This window comes from Erinaceus europaeus, chromosome 8 (genome assembly GCF_950295315.1).
Source record: "Erinaceus europaeus chromosome 8, mEriEur2.1, whole genome shotgun sequence".
In the NCBI taxonomy this organism is placed as follows: Eukaryota; Metazoa; Chordata; class Mammalia; order Eulipotyphla; family Erinaceidae; genus Erinaceus; species Erinaceus europaeus.
This window is the reverse complement of record NC_080169.1, coordinates 69,467,886-69,481,634: the sequence shown is the minus strand read 5'-3', so window position 1 is coordinate 69,481,634 and position 13,749 is coordinate 69,467,886. Positions and strand designations below refer to the sequence as shown.

General features: G+C 35.0%; 1 protein-coding gene across 10 annotated transcripts in view; it reads right to left on the bottom strand.

Moving 5' to 3' along the window:
* Nucleotides 1-13,749, bottom strand: part of MAGI2 (membrane associated guanylate kinase, WW and PDZ domain containing 2) — a 1,693,309-nt gene that overhangs the window by 587,328 nt on the left and 1,092,232 nt on the right. For all 10 annotated transcript variants that reach the window (XM_060196337.1, XM_060196338.1, XM_060196342.1 and 7 more), the window contains one exon: nucleotides 9,209-9,288. In XM_060196337.1, the coding sequence (XP_060052320.1) occupies nucleotides 9,209-9,288 (80 nt within the window). The remainder of the gene's footprint in view (nucleotides 1-9,208; nucleotides 9,289-13,749) is intronic.

The following is a 13,749-nucleotide window of genomic DNA, read 5'->3' as shown; positions in this document are numbered from 1 at the left end:
CAGCCACCAGCTTCCAGATGTTAACATGATGCCAACCAGACTTCCCTGGACAGACAGCCCCACCAATGTGTCCTGGAGCTCCAATTCCCCAGAACCATGCCCTTCTAGGGAAATAGAGAGACAGGCTGGGAGTATGGATCGACCTGTCAATGCCCATGTTCATTGGGGAAGCAATTACAGAAGCCAGACTTTCCACTTTCTGCATCCCACAGTGACCTTGGTTCCATACTCCCAGAGGGTTAAAGAATAGGAAAGCTTTCAGGGGAGGGAATGGGATATGGAGTTCTGGTGGTAGAAATTGTGTGGAGTGTGCTGCACCCCTCTTATCCTATGGCTTTGTCAGTGTTTCCTTTTTTATAAATAAGAAGAATCCTGGTTTGAGCCCCTGCTCCACACCTGCTTGGGATTGCCTCAGAAGCAGTGAAGCAGGTCTACAGGTATCTTTCTTTCTCCATCTCTGTCTTCCTGTTCTCTCTCTCTATTTTTTTTTAAAGATTTTATTTATTTATGAGAAAGATAGGAGAAGAGAGAAAGAACCAGACATCACTCTGGCACAAGTGTTGCCGGAGATCGAACTCAGGACCTCATGCTTGAGAGTCCAAAGCTTTATCACTGTGTCACCTCCCGGACCACTCTCTTTCTATTTCTTACTTTCCTATCCAACAACAACAGGAATAAAAACAACAAGGGCAACAAAAATGTGAAAATAATGCCCTCCAAGAGCAGTGGATTCATAGTGCAGGCACCAAGCCCCAGCAATAACCCTGGAGGCAAAAAAAAAAAAAAAAAAGTAAAGCGCCTGGACCTAGGTTTAAGCCCCTGGTCCACACCAGGGAGGAAAGCTCACAAGCTGTGAAATAGGGCTGCAAGTATATGTGTCTCTTTCGCTAGATCCCCGTTCCCTATCAATTTCTCTCTGTCTTTCTCTAAAATAAATGAATAAAAATATTTTAAAAAGAAGAAAGGGTCTGCATACATATTTTTTGATCAATTTTTTGCTATTTTCCCACATACAAAAAATGATATTTCTAAAACCTTGGTATTCCTTAGCACTCCTGAGCCAAAAATACTGAATAGGGTATGTATTACTTGATGAAGCCTATCTCAAAGTGTTACTATAGAAAATCATGACTAATACAAATAATTAGCAGTTAGCAAAATGAGAACTTACTATTTCTATTGAAATATTTTAAATTTAATCATTTTTAAACAGGAAAAATAAAATATCAGTATAAAAACAAAATAACATTAAAATTAGTTTGTTTATAATAAAGGAAGAAATTTGTCATTTGTAGGTGAATTTTTCCATTTTAATGTATTAGTATTTGAATAGTCAATGTTTTCAGTTTGTTAATTTTTCCAATAGTAAGAAATTCAAGTGTTTTACAAACATAATTTTTGCATATTTACAGGATTAGAAAAGTATGGAAAGGTGAACCTACTCATCAAATTGCCAGTACAAACAATGAGAAAATAGTTCAACATTCTTATTTAAGGGAAATAAACTGTTCAGTCAAGAAACAGATTCTGAACTATGAATATGAAAGTATGTGTTTCTTAATTTGGGTTAGCTCTATAAAACTCTCTTAAAAAATGACCTGAAGCTAGTTAGTGCTTTTTATTACTTTTGAAAGACAACTTCCTTCTCTTAAAAAAGCAATTTTATAATTGCAAAATACAGTGCTGTCTTTTGCAAAAAAAAAAAAATAGTCATTTTATAATTGCAAAACACAAATTTCCATGTACATTTGGACACAATTTATTTTTAAGGATTTTATAACAGTTTAAAACTTGAGTTAAATTCTACTGAAATGGGATTACTGTGTAGGTAAATGGTTTGTGATTAAGTGATTTTTCTTTCTTGTAACACAAGAATTCATACAACTGTAATGATAACTGTGAGAATACAGAACCAAAATACTTGGGATGGGAGGGTAACCAATTCATTCTGATGGATCTTCACTCCATTAGTACTAAGATGAAGTCAGCTAGCTAGATTTAGTTATTAGTTTTAGTTTTCACCTTTCTAGGACACCCAAGATTAACTTAAGGTAGAACAACTCTTCTGAAGGTCTTCCCCAATGCTTTCTATTAAGCTAATTTGTTGATTTTGAGCACATTTCCATGAAAGTAAAAAGCTCTGTTTTTCTGGAATGTAAAGCTAAATCAGCATAAAATAGAGATCACTACTACTAAATTTAGATGCCTAGAGCTTAAGCACTTTGTTGAAGACCTATAGGTTTGCAATGAAATAGCATTTTTTTGTGACTTCAAATCCCACATAATTTTCCTCCTGAATACAAAGATGGGGTCTTACTGAGTTTAGTTCTCTTTTACTTTCAAGAAAAGAATGGTCTTAGCAGCTTTGAATTCTTTTTTAATAGTAAACTTAACTCTGCCTTTTGTGGAATGTATACTCTCAGAGATGTCTGTGATTAGAAATCTATTAGGAACAAACTATACTGATTCTGAACATTGGGGACAAACGATGTTTCTTGATACTCAGTTCAGACAATCTAGATTGTTAAATAGTTAACTGCTATAACAACTCACTAAATAACACTCTCCCTAGTACTAATTTTAGAATCCAGTAGTAGGTGGAGACTTTTTAATCTGCCAGAAGACTGATGTAAAAACTCCCCCAAATGCACACACAGAACTATGACAAATAAACAGAACACAATGACTTCAGTATTTTCAGCCATAATGTCAGAAAAGGAAGAATATTTTTATACTTAGTAACAATATTATCCTTCAAATGAAATCTCAGAATGAATATATTTTTGTGTCAATAAAATAACTGACTACTATGTATATACATGTACTGAGCCATATATAGTTCCTCTTGTCCTCTGCTAGACTGAACAAAAATTGCTATATTTTCTTTAATTTGAGAACAAATTAAACCACTTGGCATCTCTTTCTTCTTTTATTTGCCTTTTTCTTATTAAAGTGAATCAAGGAATTAACTTTATATACCTATGTAAATGTATCTGAAGATGTAATTATTTTCAGATTTGTTTCTGCAAATATATATACATATCCTCCAGTTTTTCTTCAGAGCACATAAATCTTTCACCTTTTAAATACATGCATATTCATAATAGTACACATAGATATACAACATTGAAGAATACTATCTTAAGGGCTTAAATATTTATAATAATGAAAAATTATGGTTTACAACTCAGAAAATGTCCAATTTAAATATTATTGCACTAAGATCTGCTTACAGGTAGGATGGAGTGAGCATCTTAGAATTCATGAGAACATGTAAAAATACAGGTAAAATATAAAACAAAAACAAACAAAATAAGAAACTCATTAAAAGAATCAGAGAACTGTTTGGATTTCTAAGATTTAGAAGAACAGGGACCTGGGAGTTGGTATAGTGTATGAAACTTTGGACTCCGAAAATAATTCTGGTTATCTCTCTCCTATTACCAAGTAAAATAGATTTAAAAAAAAAAAAAGAAAGAAAGGAAAGAAGGAAGGAAGAAAGGAAGGAAGGGAGAAAATGGGTAATCTAGAGAAGGAAGGGAAGAATTTCATGATGATTTTGTTGATTCTTGATTTTGAGAAGAATCCAGACCTAACTGAGAATAAGTCCACTTTGGAAGAGTAGAGAATCAACAGAAAATTGGAAGTCTTGGATGACTGAAGTGTGTAGCTTGAAAGTTCTCAGACACACAGGTGATTATCCCATGATGACATCTATCAAATTCTGAATCTTCAAGGTTTAGATGCAAAAAACCAAGCTATAATATTCCCAGATCAATGCAAGTTTTGTTGGCTAGTTGGTTAGTTGGTTTTCAATAGTCTTGAAATACTCAGAATAAAAATATTTTGAAAGTACTGGTGATAATAGACTAGCAAGGCAAAAGTCCAGCACGGATATACTAGGTCTATGTTTGTCCTGTGAACCAAATTCCACTTCTACTTTTTGTATCATCTACAATTTAAGAAAATTTTTATATATATAGTCAATGTTTCCATTTTATAAATAAAAAATTTAAAATAAATAAAGTAAATATATAGAATACAAAAAAAGGTTATATATATTTTAAATGTTTGGAAGGTAGCTATGCTCACCACTATACCACCAATGCAACTACTTTTAAATGTCTGAAAGGAGAAAATCAAATCAAGAATAATAGTTTTTATAAAACATTCAAATCTTTATATGAACAGGTAAAGCTTTATTGGCATAAATCCATGTGCTTCTTAAAAATAGATTTACTTTGTTTTTGCACAGCACTGAGTAGTTGTAAATGAAATGGATGACCTGTAAAGCTAAAATATTTACTACCTCACACTTCACAGAAAGTGTTTTCCAGTCTGCAATAGACTATTAGTTGAAAACACAGATTGGCAAATACTCTAAGAATGGGCGCGAACCAAGATAGATTAGGCCTTCTTCAAACCAAACTCCAACATATTAGCTCAGCTCCAAATTATGAGCCTCCATTCTATCCCCCTGGGGAAGAAGAATAAATCTTTGTGAAGAAAAATCTGATCATTTCCAGATCCAGAATATTTAATTTATATTGAAACTCTTTCTAACATTGAAAAACCTACTTTATACAGTGTTTCTTCTAAAGATTACTAAGGGGTGATAATAATGCTGGCTGTTAGAATAGATTGGGAAATACATCATAATTACTTTCTTTTGTATAGTTATTTGGGTAGACAGAATGATTGAGAGAAGTGAAGTATGGAGTATGAGAGGAGGGTATCTAAGCCTAAGTAGTAAATATTGGATTAGACTATTTATGATTCCTTTCTTAGGCCTTTTTACTTGATTTCCAAGATTATTAGGTCTAAGTCTAATCACAGCAGACTATTAAATACTTTGAAGTATATAGTTGCCACTAACTTATGAATACATGTATATATGCATGTTCCCAGTACCCTAGGCTTTATCTAGGGTCTGTAACTTTGCTAGACAATATACCATTTAAAATGGAACTAGGTAGTCCCAAATGTTAGGAAAGGTTTCACCACATTATTGAAGTTGGAAAGCTGACATCTCAGTCTTGGTGTCTCTAAACACAATCCAAAGGCAACTATATACAGTTGGTCAAGAGATACACACACACACACACTAAAGGACAATTATTGTCCCTATCACAATCATCAGAATCATTAAACAAGTAAATACAGTTAAACTTAAGGTTAATTTAGACACCACTAAAATCTTAGGTGTATTTCCTTCCTAACTTGAAGCCAGACTCCACAAACCTAATACTGGTTAGAAACTAATAAATGACATTCAACATTTTCACAACTGGGAGAAAGTCTAAGCTCTCCAGATAATGAAAAGATTATAAAAGCTGGATAAGCACAAGAGACTGGCTCACTTAGTGATAGTGTTTTTTGACCAATAGTAAGACACCCCGTCATCTAGGCCCTTTGTCAGGGGATCCTTGGATTTCCACATAGATATGATGGGCCTAGATCTCTATTAGATCCCTCTCTCCACCATCACTGGCCATTTCCACCAGGAACATCATCATAACCCCTCTTGTGGGCCTCTCCAGGACCTTGTCCTCACTATAAAGTAGCTAAGGTAGGAATTTTCTCACTCTATAATGGGAGATTAGATAATCCAACTCTGCTACTTGAGAAAGACTGGTTCTGAAATTAGCACAGTTTAGGACCAGGATTGGTCATAACCATACCAGTTATGACCAAGGACTGAGCTCAGATTGACAGGGACTAGGAGGTTATACAGGCTCTAGTGCTAAATGTGAATAAATATATGGGTGATGGGTCAGATCGATGGGGTAAAGAGTTAATTTTATTTATATATCTTCTTCAAGTTTGGGAGCTACTCTCTGCCCTAATCTGGCTTTCTAGCTTTATTCTCAACTCTGACATCATCTTCTCAGACAATATTTTTAGTTTACCTGCATGTTCGCTATCAAACTCAAACAAAATTACTAAAGTCATGGGCCCCTAGGAACATACCGAAAATAGACTTCCTAGCTTCTCTCCACCCTAAGATCTTCGTTCTCATCTACTTTTTTGGTTCTTGGTTTATTAAACATTTTGTCCTGCTTTATACTTTCTGCCTTTCAGCCACCAAGTTACAGATGCTACTATGATTCTATCCTGATTTCCCTGAGGAGACAATCTCGCCAATGTATCTCAGAACCTCACCTATTCAGAGCCCTACCCTACTAGGGAAAGATAAAAATGGGCTGCGGGTATGGATGGACCTGTCAATGCCCATGTTCAGCAAAGAAGCATTTACAGAAGCCATAACTTCCACTTTCTCCACCCCCAACAGAATGATGGTTCACACCCACAGAGGGGGAGAAATGTTAAGGGAAGATGACCATAGGGATCAAAACTGCAATCCCATCAAGACCCCAAAACCTGAAGGAGAAGAGGGAAAAAAGGAAGGGCATTTGGAAATAGCAGTAGGTATGGGTGTGACTTAGAAAGGAAGGGCATTTGGAAATAGCAGTAGGTATGGGTGTGACTTAGAAAGGAAGGGCATTTGGAAATAGCAGTAGGTATGGGTGTGACTTAGAAAGGAAGGGCATTTGGAAATAGCAGTAGGTATGGGTGTGACTTAGAAAGGAAGGGCATTTGGAAATAGCAGTAGGTATGGGTGTGACTTAGAAAGGAAGGGCATTTGGAAATAGCAGTAGGTATGGGTGTGACTTAGAAAGGAAGGGCATTTGGAAATAGCAGTAGGTATGGGTGTGACTTAGAAAGGAAGGGAAGTTAGGAATATAGGAAAAAATGGGTAAATACAGAAAAATATAAATTAGAAATAATAGTCAATCCATATCTGTGACCTTGGGAGAATTACTATAGTTTCCAATGGAAGGAATGGGGACATAGAACTCTAGTGGTGGGAATGATGTGGAGTTATATCCTTGGTATCTCATAGTTTTGTAAATAAATATTAACTCACTAATAAAAAAAGAAAGAGAAAAAAGCTACTCTAATGTTTATCTAATTCTATAAAAAAAACCTGCCATAACTCAACAGTAATCTGCTAACACCCAATATTTTAATCAATTGATTTTAATCAATGTAATCTGAAGACGAGAAGAATAAAATGGGAATAGCAATATTACCTAAAAGCACTACTATTGGCAAGAAAACTTGAAATAAAAATGAAATAATAGCATTCTCATCCTCTCATTGTAATGGTAGCTTTCATTGTAAAGCAGTCTAATAATAAATATAATAAAATCTAAGGATTATTTATTTTGTAGAAAATGAAAATGAATATTAATCAGTTATAATTCACTACAAGATATGAGATAACACTCTAGGATTCTTTTATTCAGTGGTACATGCTGAAGGGAGATTATCATATTTTTAGATATCTATTCTAAGAAGGCAGAAAAATCATGTGAAAAAACTGATACTATTGAAATATTACACTTATGCAATTTGTTATGCCTAAATCCCTCCCTGGACTTTAAATTTTTACTTTAATAGCTTTTAGTAATGAAAATGACAACTCAAAGGAATAAAACAGCTGAGAATTTCAATATGACACAGTACTGTGAAATTGTCAAATTCATTTTTATTAGGATATATTGAAGTTTTAAGTCCTTAGTAAAAGTAAATTATAACCCACAGATGTAACAAATCAGGTCACCTTTGTTTATAACCTATCATAATTTGCGACAGATAACTTTTTTTTGATAGCTTTAATTTTCTTACATCATGAAACATCATTTGGTCTAATTACCTAGAAGAAAATTTTTTAAAAAAATTTAATATTTATTTATTTCATTTTTGTTGCCCTTGTTTTTATTGTTATTGTAGTTATTATTGTTGTTGATGTAGTCATTGTTGGATAGGACAGAGAGAGGAGAGAGGAAGGGAAGATAGATAGGGAGAAAGAAAGACAGACACCTGCAGACCTGCTTCACCGCCTGTGAAGAGACTCCCCTGCAGGTGGCGAGCCAGGAGCTTGAACTGGGATCCTTACTCCTGTCCTTAGGTTTTGCACCATCTACGCTAAACCTGCTGCGCTACTGACCAACTCCCAGATAACTTTTTTTTTTGAGTGAAATGTAATCTAATTATGTTCAAAAGTCCAAATCACATAATAATTAGATGAGATTCAGCCACATACCATTACACAGTAGGCATTAATATGTAACATTAAACATAGCAGTAAACATAGATAAAGTTGATTTTTATGCAAGCAGACACACATATATAGAATACATAAATTACATACACTATTTTTACATGACTGAGTATCACTAGCTTATAAAGTTACTTTATAACACAAGAATGCACAATACCATATATATTATTTGCAAAAGTCAGAACTATTGTTCAAAAGAGGACTCCTGAAATTAGAACCTTTTTCAAATGTAAAGATGTCTTTTAAAAACTTTTTTGAAAGTTTCAAAACTATCAATTTCTTCACCTTTAAGAACTCTTCAGTAAAAGATGTCTCATTAGGATTTAAATAACTTGAGATAAGACTGTGAATGTGGTCAAATAAATCATCAACGGGATATGCTATTTATAACTTTGGATAATATATTTACTGAGCACTGAGTCCATTATTCTAAATAATTATAAGTATAATTTGTAACAGACTTCATTTATATAATCCATTAATTAAAAGAATAAGATTTATATTTATCTGATTTCAAAGGCTTTCAAAATTCCTGAGATACTTTAAAATTATCCACTTCATATTAAGGTTACATTATAATACTGGGGACTTGAAAATACTAAGGATAATCTAGCACATTCAGGCAAATACTCCTTAATTATTTCATTTATAGGTATAGATCTTTGTATTGCAGATTCTTTAATAAAGAGCAGAATACTATGCCTCTTAACACAAATACCAAGTATTTATAGTTCCACGATAGTGTGTCTCTATATTTCATATTTGATTCTAACAAAAAGATCAGAGTCCTCAGAGAGACATATTGCAAACAAAAAGTCCTTAGTAAGTGATGGAAAGTCAATCCTGGAGTCAACCAACCAACAGAAATGACAGAGAGGTGATTTTCTCCACAATCTCCTCAGAGAGAAAAAGGAAAACCACATGGCACTGCTGAAATGCCGAGTTAATTCTCTTTTCTATCTGAGCATTAAATATTACATCCTTAAAACTGTTTCCACTAGATATTTGCTCCCTTAGGTAAAACCTTCTTTTAAGAAACACAAATATTCTCAAAGCGAAACACCATAAAACTTAACCTACCATTTTCTTTGCACTCTTCTGGAGGTTTAGCCTTTTTCGCAAGTCGTGGATCCAGCCATGATGTTGTCTTTGTGTTATGGCTGAAAAGAAAAGAGATCACTCTGAATAGACACATAATGAACAAAATCAAGTTTATTCCTTAAGAAAAAGAAAGAGAGAGAGAGAGAGAGAGAGAGGGGTTAGTCCAACAAAATTGCAATCGATACACTTAATTTGCTTACTGGTTCTAAGTAGCCCTGAAGGAGGTGTAAGAGTAATTGTGCAAGGCAGCTGTAAATTTGGCAACCTCAGCTCCCTGTCCTCAAAGCAGCTATTTTTATTAAAATCAACTAGAATGTTGCCAAGTTAGCCTCATTGAAAATGCAGAACTCATCCAGAGCAAAAGGAATTTATTACAAATACAGGATTCTCCACTTGGAATAGCACAGTTCACAGGCTCTGATACTATTTCCTGAGTTTTGGAAAAGAATTATTTTCATCTTAAATCTGCCCTTTTCATAAATAGTTGTTTTGTTACTCTTTAACTTCGGATCTGGCAGAGGCAGTATAGAAGTGATGCAAATTACAGCATGCTCTTGGAATTTCTACATTTTCTCAAAAAGTGATTAATAGTGATTTAATTAACCCACATTTATCTAGCTTCTATCTAAATACTTGCAATCCAGCTGGGAAGGTAAGGCATAAAAAAAATGCTTGCATTTGCATGCTTATGGGATGGAATTTAAAAGTATTACTGATAATTTTAAATAACATTTTCAGTTTTGTGAGCAAACCCTTGATATAAAGAGGAAAGGGGAACTGTTATTAGTACAGTGCTTCTTAAAATGGTTTTGGGATAACTTGCAGAAAAATTACATGGCAATTAAAAAATCTTTTATTAGTGATTTCATAAAGGTTTACAAATTTGTCAGAGATTAGGGGTATCATTTCACACTGCAACCAGTGTGAATCCCCCAAACCCAATAACCAACACAGTTTTCACAAAGTGTGAGAAACAGTTTGGTTGTCTATTTTTTTATTATGTATATTTCACATATGAATGAAACTATATTGTAATTGTCTTTCATGTCTTATTTCACTAAGCATAATCAAGTCAAGTACTTTTTAAACCACTATTCTATTCTGATTCCTCATAGAACTATCAAATCAAAATATATGAGATGGGAATACCAGTAACTATTTCTCTTTTTAAAAAATATTTATTTATTTATTCCGTTTGTTGCCCTTGTTTTTTTATTGTAGTTTTTATTTATGTCGTTGTTGTTGCATAGGACAGAGAGAAATAGGGAAAAGAGGGGAAGACAGAGAGGGGGAGAGAAAGATAGACACCTGCAGACCTGCTTCACCACCTGTAAAGCGACTCCCCTGCAGGTGGGGAGCCAGCGCTCAAACCAGGATGCTTATACTGGACCTTGTGCTTCACACCACGTGTGCTTAACCCGCTGTGCTACAGCCCAACTCCTGGGAATACCAGTAACTATTTCTATGGATGTTGAGGCAGTGAGTCTGGTTATATAGATAGGGAGCAGAAGGAGAAAGGTCTCATTATTTTTAAAAAACATAAACTAGTGCACAAAGGAATAGAGGTATAAAGTAATTTTCCTGAGAGAAGACTTAGTCACTACCAATTACTTCACTTGTGCTGGGTCCTTCACAAAGGATATTGAAGCATCCTTAAATTCAAAATGGCTTTAAAATTTACTCCTTTGGCATATACAAAAGCATATAACTTCCTCACTTGCTTTAAAAACAGAAAACAAGAAAATAATCACCTCTCTTCTTCTTCCTCATATCCACCCATTCTCATTGTCCACTATTGGCATTTTTGTCCCATTACATACAAAACAGTGGTGACCTTGAATTAAGAGTCAGCATGAAGAGATATGATGACTGAGCACAAGGAGATGAAGTTACTGAACCAAAATCAATTGACCTTGTGCTGGTGTGTACAAACACATGTGGCTGGTGACAGAGAGGAAAGAGGAGCCTAAGGAGAGATTAAGTGACTGCTAACAGTTCAGCAGTTTATCAGTTGAGACACCACCTCCAGTCTGCTCCACCAACAAGGGGACAGCTTAAGGGAGGAGAGGACTCCCCAGAGACTCACCAAGTGCAACTCTGAGTCTCCATTGCTACTACCCTCAGAATCTGGAGCAGCAACAGGGAGGGACACCAGGGGACAGAGATCTAACCAGGAAACTCAGGAGAAGACCTATACCTCGGTGGCATAGCTGAGGGGCTGTGAAAGTCTCTTTGCATAACCACTGGATTATCTCTGCCACACCCTGCTTTATCTCTTTGTCAGGAGTCAGTGATTAAGCTGAAGCCTATTGATAGTTTAAAAGCCCTCAGGCTCCCATTGTCTACAGGGAAGAAAAAAAAGAGGCTTTTAAACCACTGAGCTCCAACTCAGAGATTTAAATACTATTGAAACAACTGTTAACTTCCGCCACTGTGAACTCTTTAATTAACTTATTTAGACACAAGTCAATCCAGGCAATAGTGATCAATAATTTGAAAAGTACTAATAAAGGGAACTCATAACATAATATATAAAATGGTTAAAACAACAAGAAGAAATATTGGAGAATCGAACCAGGACAAGAGCCCAGCTAAAAGTCCTCCAGAGGGTGAAGCACAAAATATAACAAGTTCAACATCCAAACATTAGCTAAGGAAATAATAACAGGAGTGAGTAAAGAATTTGAAAAAATTATAATCAGAAATACAGGAACAACAAATGAGAATATGGAAGAAAATACTAATTATCTCATGGTTATTAGAGAGCTGAAAGCTGAAATCGCTGAGCTAAGAAGGCAACTAGCTGAACAAGCTAAAACAGTATCAGAGCAGGGCAACAAAACAGATGAACTCCAGAAAACAGTAGAGGGCAGAGAGAATAGAATCTATGAGGCTGAAGACAGAATTAGCAAGATTGAGGATGAATTAGAGACAACTAAAAAAGAAGTAAGAGATCTCAAAAAGAGATTAATAGATGCTGAAAACGACAACAGAGTCCTATGGGATGACTTCAAAGGAAATAATATATGCATTATTGGCATACCAGAGGAAGAAAGAGAAGGACAGGAAGAAAGCATTTTTCAGGCCATAATAGCTGAAAATTTCTCTAGTCTAGACAACATCAAAGACATAAAGATTCAAGAAGCCCAGAGGTTCCCAAACAGAATTAACCCAGACCTGAAGACACCAAGACATATCATAGTTAGAATGGAAAAGAATAAGGATAAAGAAAGGATCCTGAAGGCTGCAAGAGAAAAACAAAGAGTCACCTACAAAGGAAAACCCATAAGATTAGCAGCAGACTTCTCCATACAAACACTACAGGCCAGAAGAGAATGGCAAGATATCTATCGAGTGCTCAATGAGAAAGGCTTTCAGCCAAGAATACTATATCCTGCTAGACTGTCATTCAGACAAGATGGAGGCATCAAAACCTTCTCAGACAAGCAACAGTTGAAGGAATCAATTATCACCAAACCTGCCCTGAAAGAAGTTCTGAAAGGTCTCCTATAAACAATCAGACCACCACAAATAGGACATATATCAAAACACTCTAAAACTCTACAAGAATGGCGTTAAAATATCTTCAATCTTTGATATCAATAAATGTCAATGGCCTGAATTCACCTATTAAAAGACACAGAGTAGGAAGATGGATCAGAAAACACAACCCAACAATATGCTGTCTACAGGAAACCCACCTAACTCAACAAGACAAACACAGACTTAAAGAAAAAGGATGGAAAACAATTATACAACCCAATGGCCCACAAAAAGGGGCAGGAACAACTATTCTCATATCTGACATGACAGACTTTAAAATAGATAAGATTTAAAAAGATAGGAATGGACACTACTTAACGCTCAGAGGATCAGTCAATCAAGAGGACTTAACAATTATTAACATCTATGCACCCAATGAGAAGCCATCTAAATATATCAGACTTCTACTGAAAGAGCTACAGCAATATATTAACAGTAACACAATCATAGTAGGGGACTTCAACACCCCACTCTCTCAACTTGACAGATCATCCAGGCAGAAAATCAATAAAGACATAAGGGAGCTAAATGAAGACATAGATAAACTAGAACTATTGGACATTTTCAGAGTCATTCATCCCAAGAAACGGGAATACACATTTTACTCAAGTCCACATGGGTCATTCTCAAGGATAAACCATATGTTAGGCCACAGCATCAGCAAATTCAAGAGCATTGAGATCATCCCAAGCATCTTCTCAGACCATAGTGGAATGAAACTAAGACTTAACAATCAACAAAAGATTAGTAACAGTCCCAAAATGTGGAGGATCAACAGTACATTTCTTAACAACTTCTGGGTCAAAGAGGAAATCAAGGAAGAAATCAAAATGTTTCAAGAGTTCAATGAAAATGAAGACACAAACTATTAAAATATTTGAAATATTAAAATATTTGACTAAAATATTAAAATATTTGACTAAAGCAGTCCTAAGAGGGAAGTTCATAGCTATACAAGCACACATTAGGAAACAAGA